The sequence below is a fragment of the Xenopus tropicalis genome, chromosome 8 (genome assembly GCF_000004195.4).
Source record: "Xenopus tropicalis strain Nigerian chromosome 8, UCB_Xtro_10.0, whole genome shotgun sequence".
NCBI lineage: Eukaryota > Metazoa > Chordata > Amphibia > Anura > Pipidae > Xenopus > Xenopus tropicalis.
The window spans coordinates 67,019,716-67,038,135 of NC_030684.2; the positions used below are offsets into that span (position 1 = coordinate 67,019,716).

The 18,420-nt window shown below is 39.3% G+C and overlaps 1 protein-coding gene across 3 annotated transcripts in view; it reads right to left on the bottom strand.

The window, feature by feature from the left end:
• klhl13 (kelch like family member 13) overlaps positions 1–18,420 on the bottom strand; it is a 46,613-nt gene that overhangs the window by 26,933 nt on the left and 1,260 nt on the right. Inside the window, exon 2 of one of the 3 annotated variants that reach the window (XM_031890388.1) lies at positions 8,750–8,794. The exons of 1 other annotated variant lie outside the window; for it this stretch is intronic. In XM_031890388.1, the coding sequence (XP_031746248.1) occupies positions 8,750–8,794 (45 nt within the window). Of the gene's footprint in view, positions 1–8,131; positions 8,345–8,749; positions 8,795–18,420 lie in introns of those variants that run through there. One more of the 3 variants, XM_031890387.1, reaches the window with a different exon arrangement.

Here is an 18,420-nt window from a genome sequence, read left to right on the forward strand (position 1 = left end):
TAATGTGGGCAGACACTTACTAACAGTGGGCATACACGTTACAATACGATCTTTCCTGTGACAATTGGTTGCAGGAAAGATTGTACGTCCGCTCAACTAACATTAAGTTTTAAGAATTGCCAGACATGCAGGTAGAAACAGTAGAATCCTACTCCTGTCTAACAATTCAGCATGAACCTACTGCCCATGTTTGGGCGTCCAATCAAAATTTTCCACCCTGGCCAACCAACAACATGACTGATATCCAAGGATTTTACTAACAGACACCTCATCAACCTACCAAACATGCACCGAATAACGTATGAAACCTTGTTTCATACTGGTGTATGGTAACCTTAAGGCTAATGCCAGGTGGGACGGATTCTCATTCTGCAAATTAATGCAGAATCAGCCCCTACGCTGGCGCCAGCTTGCCCGAGCCAATGCGTCCACCATGCAATGGCTTGGGTGCAGGCACAGAGAAAGACTAATGCCAGCAAATGCATGCTTAGGCATTTGCTTCTGTAGGTTTTTTTTCCATGTTTATTACATATGTAACACTCATTTTTTTTGTGTTACTCTTCCTTTAAGGCGAGAACACACGGAACGTTGGCTACTCTGTTCTTAGCCCTTAGGTACCTCCTTAAAACTGTACTGACAGGTATGGGATCAGTTATCCGGAAACAATTTATCCAGAAAGTTCCGTATTACGGGAAGGCCATCTGCCAAAGACTACATTATAAACAATAATAATAATAATTTTTAAAAATGATATGATTCACCGTAATAAAACAGTACCTTGTACTTGATCCCAACTAAGCTCTAATTAGTCCTTATTGTAGGCAAAACAATCCTATTGAATTCAAGTTTTAATGATTTTTCATAGATGGCATTGAGATCCAAATTACGGAAAGCCCTCTTATACGAAAACCCCCCAGGTCCTGAGCATTCTGGATAATGGTCACCCAGCTTCTACAGACCATCCTGAAAAAACATGCTTTCGCATTTTTTTTTCAAAGGTGTTTATTTATTCATTTGTAACATAAAACATAAAACATTGACATTGGTTCTACAAGCGTGTTCTTTTCATGGCAGGATGTAAACGGTACATTGGGTTAGATAATCAATGATGTCCTACTTGAAATAGTGTTCAGATTTCTGTTAAAGAAGGGAAGGATTTGGGATTACCAGTGGAGGATCAAATTCCCAGGGAGGACCATGTGGCATTACTCCATGTCTTCAACCCATGTTCCCCATACCTTGTCATACTTTTGAGGGCATCCTCTTGCTATGTAGGCGAGTTGTATCAGTGGCAGAAGGGCTGTAAGTAGATTGAGCCAGCTGGCAATTGTTGGGGGAGAGTGTGCCATCCATTGAAAGAGGATAGTTTTCCTGGCATAAAACAGTAGTGTTCTATAGAGGATTTGGGAGTAATGTCATCCACAATGCCAAGTAGGCAAACCTTGGGATTGAGTATTTCAGGTAGGGATGTTGTGTTTTGGATATGATGTATTTGTGGGCAAGACCACATTAAGTGAAAGTAGTTGGCCCTTGAGGCACCGCATTTAGGGCACTGAGACGAGTTGCGGATTTGTTTTCGCATTTTTAACCCAATCCCCACTTAGCTCTGCATCCTGTAACCAAGTAGAGGTGGAAGCTGAACTTTTCAGTGCAGTTTTACTTAGGTGCGAAAAGAAGTGGATATACTTCTCTCAGCCTGCAAAAAAAAAAAAAGTTCTGTGCGCCTTAGTATTTACAGCAGTGAAAATGCTAGCAGTTTAATAGGGTTGCTAAATATGAAGCCACAGCACACCCCCCTTGAGTGACCTCTATCTAAAGTGTGACATAATACATGCTCAGCCTATGCCCTAAGTTTGCTGGTAATGCACTGCTATTTATGGATAATAGTTTGTTTAAAAATAGACCTCAGCCTCAAAATTATGGTAATTTTTAAATTGCTAAAGTCCACCACCGCCACTTTCACATTTTGATCCATTGTTTTGGAAGTGGCGACCCCATACCACTGTACTGTACAGAGAGCTATTATACAGCACTTAACTGCAGTAGTCTCTGTGGATATTTTTGGACTGATACACTGAGCTACTAGTAGCAGCTACTGTTTCATGGCTTCTAAGGGCTGTGGCACACGGGGAGATTATTCGCAAGCGACAAGGGAGATTTGTCGCGAGCGACTAATCTCCTCGTGTGCCACAGCCCATAAGCCAGAAAACACTGAGAATTGCCTTTGCTAAAACATACAAGACAGTTATCAGTAAATGATCAGCATGGTCTATTTTAGTAGCCAAGTAACTGCTACTAGTAGATATGCGTGTCTTCACCCTAAGGGCTCTGGCACATAGGGAGATTAGTCGCCCGCGACAAAACTCCCTGTTCGCGGGCGACTAATCTCCCCGGATTGCCATCCCACCGGCGAAAATGTAAATCGCCGGTGGGATGGCATACGCGACGACGCGATTTCACTGAAATCACGCAAGTTGCCTCGAGAGGACTTGCGAGATTTCACTGAAATCGCGCCGCCGCGTATGCCATCCCACCGGTGATTTACATTTTTGCCAGTGGGATGGCATTTCGGGGGGGATTAGTCGCCCGAGACACAGGAGATTTGTCGCGGGCGACTAATCTCCCCGTGTGCCAGAGCCCTAAGACAACTAATAGTTCAGCAGAAAAAAACAAAACAGTTTGTTTATAAAATTAGGAGTAAGTGGTACAAAACACCTCAAACAAAATGAAGGGTACAACACCATATTAAGAAAGGTTGACATGATATATAATGATTTTTTTTCCAAATATAGATACATTTGCATTAGGTTTTATATTGGCTGTTTCATACTGTTAGGAGCACTGCAATTTTCTTTTGGGGTGTAAAAAATTAGCAGCACTGTGCTAAATATTTTTTTCTTTAAGTGAGCCATTTACCTAAAACCACTTTGTAAATTTTTTTTTTTTTTTTTTTTTTACACGGTCAAGGTTCATATTTACCCCCTTATAGTATAGTATGTGTAGCCCCCATGTGTCTGTGTTTTCAGACTGTAAATCTTTAAATCTGTTGATGCCTCTTTTTGATTGTTGGATGGGTCATCATCAGATGAGAAAAGGAAATAAACATCTACCCCTCATGACCCCTCAGATCTGCTTGTTTGGACTGACAGCCTGGATTAGCAGCATTGTGCATTTCTTTCAGAGATTTTTCGACATGTCCATATCACTTCTGACAATGCTGCAAAAAACATTTCAAAATGATTATCTTTTGCTTTTCAAGTCCTCATATTTTGTCATAAATTTAGCAGAACTGTGCTACACAGAATTACATGCTTGTTGCTGGATTGTCAGAAGTGATATGGTCACGTCTGAAATCACTAGAAGAAATTAGTAATGCACGTGCCTAAGCACCTTAGAAAAACATTTTTAAATTGTATACAGTTAGGCTTATACCTTTACATACCCCTGGCAGAAGAGTATGCAAGATCTGGACGATTTAAAAAAAAAAAAAAGTTATTTTTTAATTTTTTCATGCGATTCAAATGAAACTACCTTTATTAGGCATCACAGAAAAGCACAATCCTACAACTATACTATACAACTATAGAGATAAATGAAATAAAAAAAAATGGTACTGTTCAAAAGTTTGCATACCTTTACTTCATAATATTGTGTATTGCTCAGTTTAGCATTAATGATAGCTAGTAGTCTTTTGTGATAGTTGTGAATGGGGCCCTTTATTTTTATGTTTTATGCAGGAAAACTCATTTTCAAACCATTTTTCTTGGCAAAAAGCCTTCATGTCCTGTAAAGTAGTGGGTTGTGCAGCATAAACTGCAAAGTGGTTCAAGGTCAGGCAGCTGAGTCTGAAATTATTCTGGGTTTACCCGACTGTGGATTGGTATTAATAGCACCACTAATTACACACTTCTTGATCAGAGTTTGAACAGTACTGATTGAAATTTTCAAATCTTTAAGTTATTTGTTTATCTCTCTTTGTCCAATGTAAAAAGTTGCATTACTTATGCTTGCAGATCCTCTGACAATTCTTTTGCTTTCCCCATGCTTCAGTAACCAGCAAGTCAATTCAGCCCTGGATAAAGCACACAAAGGTTCCTCAAGAGTGAAGAAACTGACTATTTATACACAGTTGCTAATTCAGATCAAACAAGGCACAAGTCTTGATACTTACACATCACTGTCATCTCAGTGTGTGTGATTCCATGAAGGTTTAATTCATACAGATCATGATATACAGAAAATAAAATCTAAATAAAGAAACAAGAAGTGTTCAGATCTGGCCTATAAACCATGCAAGCTGGCAGACAGCCTAAGCGATCCATCCCAGTTATCCCTTTTTTTGGGATCCCCAGCAGTTCCTAAGGAGAAAGAGGGCAGGATAGGTCTATGGAAATTGGCTGGAAGGATTTAATGTCACAGAAATAACAGACCAAAACACTAAAAGCACAATGTACAGGCAATGGCCTGTGTATCATAGTACAGGTATGGGACCCATTTTCAAGAATGCTCCGGGCCAAGGGTATTCCGGATAAGGGGTCTTTCTGTATTTTGGATCTCCATATCGAAAGTCTACAAAAAAATCAATAAAACATGAATTAAACCCAGTAGGATTGTTTTGCCTCCAATAAAGATTAATTATATCTTAGTTTGGATCAACTACAAGGTGTTGTTTTATTATTACAGAGAAAAAGAAAATCAATTTAAAATTCAGAATTATTTGATTAAAATGGAGTCTATGGGAGACGGGCTTTACGTAATTCAGAGCTTTCTGGACAACGGTTTTCCAGATAACGGATCCCATACCTGTTTAACATGTTTAAAGGGTTAGGGGGTTGCATTAATCTGACCATAGATTTTCTTGTTTGGCAGGGTCAATTTGGTTATGCACATGCTTGGCTAAATCATGTTTATTTAATCACTGGCTGGTGGGGACCATCAGAATTTTGAAACCTGCTCAATAATTCTGGCTTATTTTCAGCTAGATATCAGCCAAACAGTCTTTCAAAGGTCAGCAGACTTAATTGGCCTGTCAAGAGGCCCCATAAATAAGCTGCATATATAGTAAGCTTAAAAGTGGTCACCCATACCTTAAAATTCTGTTTCTGGTTATTTTTTTTCTGTGTATTTCCCCAGGTATACCCAGATAGGAATACTAGTATTCTGTGGCACAGCTTCTTCTATTCTCCCCTTCCCAAGTCAATGAAGCAAGGAACTATTTGTGTTCATTAACAGTGCATGTGCGAAATTACATGGCCCAGGACCGACATCATAGTCTAAAATGGAGGATCAATATGGCGCCTTCGACCCGGTAAAATACAGCAGTGGGTTGTGCAAGTACAGATTCCCTTACAGAGGTAGCGAAGGTCTATCAGTTGTTAAAAGATGTGGTTTGCATTTTATAAGTTTTTTTGTAATAGGTTCCCTTTAACAGTAATAAATCTGTGTTAGTTGGCCTGTTGACATTAGAAATACACTAGCAGCCTGCCTATCCTTGCATGATAGGATACACTGTATGTATGTGAAATCATCCATAAAATGGTGTAACTATGTAGTGATGTCACCCCATATGCCCCCACAATAAGCTTCCCCAATCCCCACTCAGGTCACCAAGGCATTCCCGCAGACTAATGTAAGGGTTAACTGCTCATTTTTCAGTGTAATGGTGTGAACAGACGCACTGAGGAATGAAACATGAGTGGGTGTACTGTGGGGGGGTGAACACACAAGTGAACTTAGGCAACAATCAGATTACTAAGAGTTCATGGATATCCATCTGGAGAGGACAATGTCCCCACAGGCTGTATTTTTCAGCATTTTCAATTTTTTTCTGGCCTATCCTCAATCAGAAATATATCTGGGCGACCATAATTTTCCCAGGATTTCACAATAAATAGGTGGTCAGCAGCTATGCAATTGGCACCTAAAAGATGGCCTAATAAGACCAAAGACAGGTAGCTGCTGTAAACAGCTTTGAAGGCACAGATTATACTGGTTATGGTGCTCCAGAACCTCTGATCTAATACAGACACTTCTACTCCTTTTAATAGGACTTAGTTCTTCTCTAAAAACACTGCAGCCCTATTTGGCTTTTAGTTAACTCACTCAATGAGTTGGAAACAGAAAGCACTGAAAGCAGGCCCAGGAGAACAATCCAGTCCATCTGTGTCTGATACAAGTTCTACTTTTATGCTGTGCCTGCACTAAGCAATATTTTGGCAAATGCCCTGCTTCTGTTACAAAGGACAAGTCACAGTATTAGAAACAATGTTAGCTTATCAGACCTTCTAAGGGTCAAAAAAAGTGTTGATAGTTACACATAATGCATGCAATACTAGCAAATAGTGAAATTGAATAATCTTAGTTTTAGGCTTCAAGATAAAAATTAGTTAATACAGAAAGAGGTAACAATGAGTTTCTCAACTCAACCCAGGGTCTTCGTCAAAAAAGTCACTCCATATATTTTATTTATCCAGGGCTAAAATAGACAACAGAAACATATGTATGCTTATGGCAGAAAAATTGGTTTTCTTTATAAACATCTTATTGAGGGACAGTATAAAAATATGTAATAAAATTATAGTTTGCACAGGTTTCAGAGGCAATGCTATACAAAATGTGCTATAGAAAAGCAGACCCATGGCAATAAAGGAAGGGGAGTACACCCAGGATTAAAAGCTAATTAAATCTGAGCTAACGTGTTGCAGAAATACCCTGCCATGAGCACAGTAGCCCAGAAATACCCAGCCATGAGCACAGTAGCCCAGAAATACCCTGCCATGAGCACAGTAGCAGAGGACAAGCAACTAAAATTGGTTGTGACAGTCCTGACAGGCACAGTGACTATCTCAGTCTTACGTCAAATAATTTAGTTTTAGTTATAATACTTTTGTAATGACATCTCTATTACCCACAGTGCAGAATTAGTTAACCACCAGTAATTTCTTAAAACATACTGCCAGTCAAGTAAATGTACAATCTGTATTCAGTACATGGTGATCTTAGCCTATCCTGTATATGTCCACAGCAGGGTACTCAATACAGACACTAGGTTACTTTATATTCAACCGTCGTTGATAGAGTGACAGAGTGAAGATACTGCTCAGTGACAGTATTGTGTCTGCAAGTAAGCTAATGTGTTACATGTAGAAATGGTTAGCGCACACTAAGTATGGTGCCCTGTAAGTGAAGAACTAGAATATAAGTTTATAGCTTTTATAAGGAATAGAAACACACGAAGGCAAAATATGTTTTACTGCATATTGTTAGGGTGCGTCATATTAAGATAGTAATGTAGAAAGTCAGACGAAACATTAAAGATTAAGAAAGTATTTGCTATCAGAATATCTATGGGCAGATTAAAAGGAACAACATTATGTTCTCATTTGCAAATATCCATCTGCTAATAAGCATTCTTCACAGGAGCATAATACTGCTAAAGAATTAATGCTTTTACCTTAGAGAGCTAAACTATACAGCCAAAAAATAATTACCTAGCATGCAATTTAACTATTGCAAAAAAGAGTTTATATAATACATTTAAATGAAAAAAAAAGTATTCACAGGATACAAACAAACGGAAAACATGCACAATATAAAATGTAGGATGTACATGTACATGCTGTATAGAAGGTTGAAAAGATCCCTTAACCTTGTCACATCTTATAAATCATGATTCAACATGATTTATTAATGGCTGCTTACACACTACACAGACTGGAAACATCATTGTACAAGCACTTGCAATTATGGTTTGCCAAAGGAAAGACAAAGAAAATAAAAATGTTTCATTTACCAACATGATAGGGTTCCACCTTATACAATCAGGTTAGACACTAAAGGGACCAATGTAGGTAAACTTATGTATAGACCACTAATCTTAAGGCTGGACCTTTTTCCAATACAGAATACCCAGTAACTGCTATAAATGATATTGTGATGCTTGATGTATTTTTAAATTTAGAACAAACACACTCTGCAAAAATGTAAAATTGTAACATTTGGAAAAGGTTATACTTTTATATTATATAATGAAAGATCTAACACACAAAGCATGGCAATGTGTTACAAAATGTTGCTGGGGTATTCTTTTGAAAGAAAGCCCACCTTAGGCATCCGCATGTCTCTCACTTACATGTATGCTGGAGAAAGCAGCGATGACCTGGATGTTTTAAGCACAGGAACAGGGAATTTCCAGATAGCAGGAGAGCTCGTTTTCCATTTCAATGGCATGTTGTCACCACGGTACTACAATAACAGTAAACAGCGTTTCCATAACAGACTACCAACTAGGACTTCCATCCCACACACTACTGACATAGCAGTGGAGGCTGCTGCTCAGCAAACAAGCAAATGATTCTGCCAATGCCCTCGAACCGATGCTTCCAATCTGTAAAATAGGGTTGCCAGGCATCGCTTTTTAAATCCTGATGTCCCCTAAAGCGATATGATGAGTCTATCGTTCTACCTCAACAATAGTGCCACCTCGTTAGAGAAGCGTTGACTGCAGTGGATGGTAGGAAGGAGGAAAAAAAAAAAAGTGGGAAAAAAACTGCACTGCAAACAGCAGGACAATGCAGCTGTATCTCTGAGCAGCTAAAATGATACCGAATGAAAATACATTGAAATTAATTTGAATGCTTATTATTCTGCAACGGACACTGCAGCACTTTCATCCAGCACCTAAAGCACTTGCCTAATTTCTAGCGATTCAAGGGAGTAGAAAGGAGGATTTGCAGAGAATAAAACATACCTACTCAGAATACACTTGTCATCCTCTGAACATTCTTCTTTTGAGCTGCAACAATACAAATGGGATATAAATCTCAGCATAGCCTTAGGCCAGGGCTAGTTAGTGATCAGTGGCTAAATTCAGCAGCCTGTCTTCCTCTGGAGCAAGCTCTGGTCAAACAATGCAAGACTGCCATTATGAAAGGGAGAAAAGCATACAAAAATTCAGTCCCATTGAATCCTTCACTGGAATGGAAAAAATACAAATCTGAATGGCTGCACATCTCTGCATGTCCCCTTAATAAAATGAGATAATGCTGGCTGCCATTTCCCTAGTCATTTTCCCATGCCGGCAGGGTAAAATCTCACACGGTAACCATGCTGTGTATTCAGGAATATCTCACTGTCTTCTGCAGTAGTGAAGCACAGAGAAGCATGCTCCTAATAGCAGTCCTTGTAGGGACGCTATCAACAATCTAATTCAATGCTTTCCCCTCCCCCTGAACAGATCACAAATTGCCTAAAGTACTGACAGAGAAGCCAGCCATGCAGGTGTCCATCTGGGACAACTCTGCAGTTCTCGGCTCCGTTTGCTGACCTCAAGAGGCTGCTGCCTGACAATAAGACTTCAAACCGGGAGCAGAAGATAAACAGGGATTCAGAATGGAAGGTGAACATCTACACAGCTTACGTTAGCAGCTGTAATGAAATCTGCCTCTCTATAAAGAAGACACCTCTGTACATATAAGCAGCAGCTGAAGCTAAATGAAATATAAAAATTTAGCATTTGTAATAATTGGTAAAGTCATTGATCTCAAAATTATCTTTTTTGCCCCACAATACTTTGGCACATAAATGAATGATAACATTAAAGTGCAACAATTTTGTTAAATAACTACCAAAAAGGGTATTATTGATTTAATAATGAAATACCAGAAAGTAGAATAGGGGAGAACCACTACACCTTTAAGGCGCCAATACATTTAGCACCAAAAAGCACCACTTGTACAATCATGTTCTTATTTATTTTAATAATGTCTGCAGCTGCCATAGAAAATCATGTTCGTTATCAGTGCAAGCAATGCAACCCGCAGGTATGCCGTCCTTAATATGGTTTAGGAACAAAGATTCTGAGACATGTTACCAAACATTCTAAACCTACTGGCACTGGATGCTAGATAAAGCTATATTTTATAAATGAAAATTACGATTTAAATAGCAAAATCGTCCATAAAAAGTTCAGATTTAAAGCATATGAGTTATTCAGGTTACAGAATGAAAAAAAGAGAAAAGCAACACCTACACCCAACAACTAAGCATCACATCATTACAATGTTTGCTATAGGCTTCCATACATGGATAGTCACACTGCAGATATGCAAACTCCAGGATTAATATTGCAATTTGTAAAACAATGCCGATAAAAACATTAAATAAACCATAGAATAAACCTATAGTGAATCTGGTCAGTTCAATAGTTTATTATAAAGTCAGCTGTTCCCACTAACAAAACAAGTCTTATCCCAAAAGCATGAAGTGAATTCTGGCTTTGTGGGTTGTTACCTAAAACCAGCAGCATATGAAACTTGTTTGTACCTTTCCACCTGAAACTAGTGCATTCATCTGAAAAAGCATTACATTTAGATAATAAAATTAACTCAGCTTGCTTTTTTTAGGGCAATATTGTCTCCAAATATTATCCTGAGATCGCCATATGTTGCAAGACTACATCTTCCAGAATGGGTTAACCATTACACATACATTATATATATATATATATATATATATTAGAAGATGGAACTGTTATAGTCTAGCAACATCTGGGTGACCAAAAATTAATATACACAGCTCTCATGAATAAATATTTTAAACATAATGAAAGCATGGCACATTATAACAATATCCAAATCTGCATACTACCTTTAGGGGGTAAAAGTGGTTCGCATAAAAGGAAAATGACCTAACTGAGTGATTGCTCAGTACTGGGATTATTGGTAGAATACAGCCTAACTTTTGCCATCAAAGCTCTTTATAAATATGTAAATCAAACAGCAGCTCCATGTTATATGGTAATCGTTTTATTTTAGTAAGCTGGCTATGATAGAAGTAAAGTGCCACCTAGAGGAAGCAAATGAGCATGCTTGAGATATAATGACTATTATGGTGATCAAGCAAGGTATGTGAATACATTTATTAACAACCTGCAAAGTAGGTCACAGTCTGTGCATATACAAATGGATGGAAATTGTCAGTAGACCTGTATATCAATGCTGGCAAACTGTCTGACCTAAACAAATGTGCTCCGTGTTTCAAAGACTTAACATTAATAAAATAATAAACATTTATAACATACCTTAAAGAAAAATGGGAAAAGGACCTTAAAGGGAAAGGAAAAGCCAAAATGTTAGGCACCCCCAAGTGACTTGAATCGCTTACCTTCTACCCCAGGCTGGTGCCCCTGTACGGAGAGGACAGCACCAGCCCGGGGTAGCAGCGATTGCTTCCTTCTTCCTGCTTCGCTGCGCGCGCATGCGCAGTAGAGTGAAAAGCCGAACTTTAACAGAGAAGTCAGCTTTTTCACTCTACTGCGCATGCGCCGGACTTGAAGTCTCAGGGAAACGAAGCCGGAAGGAGGAAGCGCATCGCCCCAGGTGCCCCGGGCTGGTGCTGTTTTCTCCTAACAGGAGCACCAGCCCGGGGCACGAGGTAAGCGATTCAAGTCACTTGGGGGTGCTTAACATTTTAGCACCCTCAAGTGACTTAGCCTTTCCTTCCCCTTTAATAGCAATATAGAAGAAACCCAATGGCTCAAAATCATACGCTTAGCTCACACATCCTCCTAATGCACAAAGATACAAGAACTTAATTACAAAATACTCACCAAATGGTATAGATACCCCACAAAACTCAACAAAATATACAGTGCCGTATCCCCAAATTGTTGGAGATGCGGAAATCACCCAGGCTCCCTCATACATATATTCTGGAGCTGCCCAGTTCTCACCCCATATTGGTCCATAGTCCGGGACACCATCAAAACAATTACAGACATTGAAGTAAAGGACGCACCACTCCCGATTCTTCTCCACGATACTCCTATTCCAACTAAAGCATATAGAAACTCCTTAGTCCCAATACTGCTAGACATGGCTAAAGCCATTATACCAACCAAGTGGAGAACTACCGCTAACCCCCCAGCTAGAGAATGGCTGCATAAGGTAGCTGAGATCCACAGATTTGAGGAGCTGAAACTTAATTCTGAAGCAGACTCACAGAAATTCATCGCTAAATGGTTCCACTGGAGAGAATTCGCAAATTCAGATACCTATAGGCGACTCTGTCTCATGTAAGTTTCTCATTAAACAATGCATCACGCCTCAAACCCTGTAAGCAGACCCAGGCGTACTCTCACGCCCAAATATCACTATGTGGACACCATGCCGCCCTTATTCCCATAAGCTTCCCTGACAGGACTCTTTTTTTCCCCCCCCTATACACAACCCCTCTCCTCCCGATTCAAGTTTTTATGCATAACCTCCCTCCTCCCCACCCCTCCTATCCCACCTTTTCTTTTTCCAACTGTCTATAATTCTTGTTACTATTGAACATTTTCTTTGAAAGAAGGCCCACTACCACATGGCAATCAGAAACTTTTCGGCTTGATGCTAAGAAGAGGACTACGCTATATTACCTCAGACGTTGACACCTGCGACACATACCCTGTCGGATGTGCCGACCACTAGACTGATTCTACCATACCACTATAATATGGTTTCTGAAATGCTTTTGAAACTCTAGCTAATTACCTGTGCCACCATGTGTGTAGATGGACCTCTTGTTAATGTAAAAATCAATAAAAAAAATTTCATTTAAAAAAAAAAAATATAATAAACATTTATATCCACCATGTTCATTATACTTTACCAGCACTAATGCTATTGAGAGTGGCCCATTCAAATAGTCCACAGGAAAAGAGTCCATCCATTTTTCAGCTGTTCAATACAGTACCCTACATCAATTGTCAGTTTCTTCAATCTCATAAGCTCAGTTCGCCAGCACCTTCAAAAAGCGTGCAGAGAATATTTCTTAAAGTGGACCCAACCCCAAAAACATTTTTATTCCTAATAAAATAAATGTTCAAATGGTTTTAAAGGCATGTGTAAATGTAATTGCAATTTTCTGGGCTGCTGGCTTTCTCAGTCTGTTTATAAACTGGCTTCTGTTACATTGTTTCAAAAGACAGCCATCAGGGCAGAGAAAAGAAATGGGGCAGTTAGATACTGCAGTTCTATCTACAAATAACTTAAAAAGAAACATTGTAAAAAGAAATATTGTAATGCGTTTACATTAGTTACATCTCCTTTGATGCCAATAATCAGTTGACTGAAATACAAGCAATATGTTCAGAGAACAGGTATAATGTACATTAGCCCTGGTTGGAACAACATGATGACAACATTTTTCCACCAGCCCAGGGGAAGCAACTTCAACAAGTCTGCTGGGGGTGCACAAACGAAACAATATAAAGGAAACACTTTAACCACAGCTCTACAGCCTGGAAAACTATATTGCTTGACAGAGCATTACTAATTGCCAGATCAGTAGGCCACATCACGCAACACAGAACACCCATCCTGGGCTTGCCTATTGGAAAGAAACATTAGGTAGGACTGTAAATACAGGTACCATATTAACTAAAGGCAGCACTATTTCACTGGGTCAAAAGGAAGTTTAGGCACATTACACTCTTGTGAATCCCTGCAGTATAGTGATCTATTTATCACTGCAAACCAAAATTGCCAGACCTGTCAGTCAAGGACCTGTATATCCCGTTATTGTGATCTAACTTTTGTCCTGAGGGCCAAACAACTGAAGGAGCCAATTTTGGTCCACCACCTGCGTTGCCAAACTGGACAAAAGTCTGGTAATTGGGCAACCTCATCAAACCAGAGGATCTATACATGTATAATCAGTTTAAAGTAGTAGTAGGTCCTAGACCCTATAAGAGCACTTTTCGGGTAAAACCTAATCCACAGATTACAATAAAGTTATATAACTTAACACAGACAAGTGTTTATGTAGTAAGTTGAGTTAAGGACCAGAGTAATGCAAACTTTTCCTTTAATGAGAGAAGACTAGAATACAGTTCTAAAGTACTCTTCCTTATACCAAATAATTTGACACTTGACAAATATCAGATAACATGCTGTGTTTGGCCAAAAAGAAGAATACAACATTAAAAGTATTCATTATCATATTCAAAGCCACACACGCAGCACCTGACATTATGCTTTTCAGTTTTTACGCTATATTTCTTAAGCAAACTCTCCAAAAAATAAAATATATATTTTTACCTGCCAACAAACCAGAGTGGCATCATAAAAGAAGGCAGTATAAAAAAAGTAGAGCTATAAATATTTTTAGTATGTATGTAGCTGGTCAATTCTAGAATGTAGGTTAGACCAAGTGCTGGCACAAGGTTGCTTTTAGCAGCTGGTCAACGCTACAGCATGGGTTAGACCATGTCCTTGTGATTTCTTTTTTAGTGTACAAATTAAAGCTAAATATTGCTGCTAGCTACCATTAAGCCTTTAGAACAAGGAAATACTGACAGGTGTTTTGTATGAGCTGGGGCTTAAAAGTTCCCTACTTTCTCACTACAGCTTCTGAGTTAGGGGAAGTGCAAAATGGTCTTATTACTCAGTCACACTGTTTGCTGGGGACTAATGGTTTTAAATGCTCTACAGACTCTCTACGGACTCACATATAATGAGGGGCTTGACATGGCCTGTGAGCTTACATATTTTGATCAACATGTGGTACTTGCACCCCATTTTTTGCAACAATTATTTTTAAAAGCAAACTGTGTGCTGGCAATCATTCCCCTTTGTGTACAAATAATGGCTTTTCTAACAGGTATGAGGGTTTGAACAAGCAGTGGCACAAGGGTGCTGTTCGCTGCTGGTCAATGCTACACTGTGGGTTAGATGGAGTGCTGGCAATTCATTTCTGTATAAATATATATGTATACAATACCTTGAGAAGGTGTTCAAATACTTGGCTGTTGATCTGTTGCTATTGAACAATGAAATGTCTGTGTCCGTAATATTCTATTTTAAAGCACTGAAACTGAAATCAGGCAAGGACACTTGTGAAACTCAGATTTCAAATACTGTTACAAATTTAGAAAAACTATTTGAAAACTAAGTGCTAAAATAACATAGTAAGTTAGGTCCATTAAGTTCAACATGTTATGTCTATATGAAAATGAGACTTAAAGCCTGCAGAATATCTTTTTGGAAGATGCCAAATCACACCAGAACAGTGTTAAAAGCTGGTACATACTTTTCCAAAAAGACTTCAACAACAAGGAAATCCATGTATATATCATTTGTTGCAGAGGAATTCACAACAACCTACTACGTTCATGATTCAAGCATCGATCAAGTTACAATGACAGTCGTGCAAAGAAGTCTATAGATCCCCTGACCAGACTGGGAGACTTAAAAATACCCTAGAGGGCCCACATCAGCCCTGTGGCCTGGAGTTGGACAGCCTTGTTCTAGTCCAGGGATCCCTAACCTTTTATACCAGTGAGCCACATTCAAATGGAAAAAGTGTTGGGGAGCAACACAAGCATGAAAAATGTCCCTGGGGGTGTCAGCAAAATCCAAGGGGTTGGGGAGCAACATGTTGCTCACGAGCCACTGGTTGGGGATCACTGTTCTAGTCTATTTGTAGATGTACCGTGCCTATTAGCTTTATTTTTAAGTATATATTACAGAACAATCATATATTAAGAATAAGTTCATGTGTTTTGTGTTATAGCACTGCATGAAAAAATACAAAATGGGTGATTAGTTCATATAGGCTAAAACTGAAACCATTTAAAATGTTGTCTGGTTAATAGCAGATTAGGTTTGTGATAATATTTCAAAGGACTAGCTGGAACATGAGCACTGACATTTTCTTATGGTGAAGTCACTCACAAATTGTAGTATAATCACAGTGCTAAGCAGCTCTTGGCTGCAAATGAGTTGAACATTTTCTTTCGCATGAGCAATGAAAGCAGTTTAAAGATCAATGCACTGCACTTCTGGGCCAAAAGCCTGTAAACTTAAAATGGAAAGATGTAAATAAGGTATAATGCTAAACTTTACAGTTCTGAGTTGGCAAACAAAGTCAAAACTGAAAAGTTACTGCTGGGTATACTTCTTCCGAAGAAATTACAAAAAAGAAGGGGTTGCTTGTTTTTAGTAGCCATATCAGTTTGTTATATGTTTGTTCTATCAATTTGGACTTGTATACCATGCCCACATTCAAAGAGTAGATGATATCAGTGGGTAATGTTGCACATTTGGATGTGTGAACAGGCCCTATAAGATAATATCCTTACAGACAAAAACACCACAAGAGTGTGACATTTCCCATTTCAGCACCACAAACAGTAAGAAGCCAATTGCTTGAGCTTAATAAATTCAGTCAGGGGATATAATATTGGTCTGGAGCAGTGCTGTCCAACTGCGACCCCCCTCTGTGTGGCCCCCCACCTGTCTGGCTGCTTTGATGGCTTACCTTTGAGTAAGCATTAAATGCTATCAGTACTGAGATTAACTGCCCCCCTGCATGGTTCTCACCTCAGATTCAGGCTGTAATCCCTCTGTATTGTTTAAAAATGTAATCCCCTGTACTGTTCACACCTTTTAATACCTGCATTGTTCACCCCCTGCAGTGTTCACACCTCAGGCTCAGGCTGTAATCACTCCCATTGTTCACTTCTTCACACCTCAGACATAGGTACTGTAGGGAGAGTATGGCACATACAGCCAGCATAGGTCAGGGAGGGTATGGCACACACAGGAAGGGTAGGGCAGGCAGAGTATGGCACACACAGTCAGGGTAGGGCAGGCAGAGTATAGCACACACAGGCAGGGTAGGGCAGGCAGAGTATAGCACACACAGGCAGGGTAGGGCAGGCAGAGTATGGCACACACAGGCAGCATAGGGAAAGCAGAGGATGGCACACATATAGGCAGATTAGGACAGGCAGAGTATGGCACACACAGACAGCATAGGACAGGCAGAGTGCTGCCTGTGTGTGCCATACTCTGCTTGCCCTATGCTGCTTGTGGGAGGTGAACCTGGCAGGGGTTTGTTGTGGGAGTTTGTTAGCAGTTGGAAATAGCCATTAAATGGTCCCTAAAATGTGTAATGATGTACTGGGGGTTGCTGTGCTATCCACAGGGGAGGAGGAGGCATATGGAATTTAAGGGTATATCTTAATATGACATAATTCTTTCACTTATAAATGATGGTTGATATCCCCACAGTAAGGACCAAGCATTTGGGATTTTGCTGTGCTACCACCATTGTGATAAAATAGGTGTGGTTTGAAGTGGGTGTGGTTTCAAAAAGGGGAGTGGTCAAAACTGGCTTCCATTAGCGGCCCTCCACCATGTATGCTAGAGAAATTCCGGCCCTCGGCACCATAGAAGTTGGACAGCACTGGTCTGGAGTATACCAAGGGGGCCATATAAAACGCTGAAGGACTGTATGATACCCAAAGAGCTCAAGCTGAACTGCTTTGTGCTAAGTGACAAAAAAAGTGGGCTGCAAAATCATGGTGACTGTAGCAGTCTACTATTGTTAATCAAACAATAACATCTGTGGACCCAAGATTGAGAATCACTGATCCAAATTCTCACAAATAACTTCTCTGTACTCCACAATTAAAGCAAATGTAACCCCACAATTAATATTTTGCTTAATAAAACAAAAGTGTAATTCTAAGCCACGTAATATCCATTGAATCTAATATTATGCACTGCATTACGCGACACATCAATGCCATCCACCTATCACAATGCGCGTGGGGCACACTCTCAAGCATGTATTTTAGGGCAAAAAAAGCACACCAGAGCATCACAGATTGCTTTCACCACCAAAATTTCTGCCAGAGGAGAACAAAAGTTTGTGCAATTATTATAAGTGAATGTAGCTGGTATTGGAGGTAGCATCGCTTGCATACTGGTCTCCGCAGTGGGGTTCGGCCTTATAATAATATAGCAAAAGCCAGCTGTTTACCAGAGCTGTCTTGGCTCAAGGAGAGACCACTTCTGCTACAATGTTTTGAATGTCAGATCCAGAAGTGCAGAAAGTACCTTACTGAAGAAAATGGAATTCTAAGCAACTTTCCAATGTGCAATACACACATAGCTTTAAAATAACTGAACCTTTTCAGTAAATGTACACTGAAAAGTTGTTAAGAACTACATTTTCTTTAGCTAAGCAAAATTGTATTATTGGGTAGACGTGCCCTTTAATCACACCAATAAGTAAGCAGTGTGCTGCAATAACTCCGATACAGTCAGTAATAATCTCACATAGTTTCTCAGTTATCAGACATCTTCCCTTCTTCTAGTCACTTGCTTTTAACAATATCAGTTAAGGGGCACTTTGGTTAAGGCTACCAAAGGTTAATACTACAGAAATTAAAATCTGAAAATTGACACAGGACATTTGTATATTCATAATGTGTAAAATATATATACGACTTATCATTATCCTTTATTTATATAGCACTGACATGCCTATATATATATAAATATGAATATGACATAGGTTTAGTTAGCACTGGCATTTTCCAGGGTTCTTTTGAAAGATTATACATCATTCACATCATAGTTACATAGG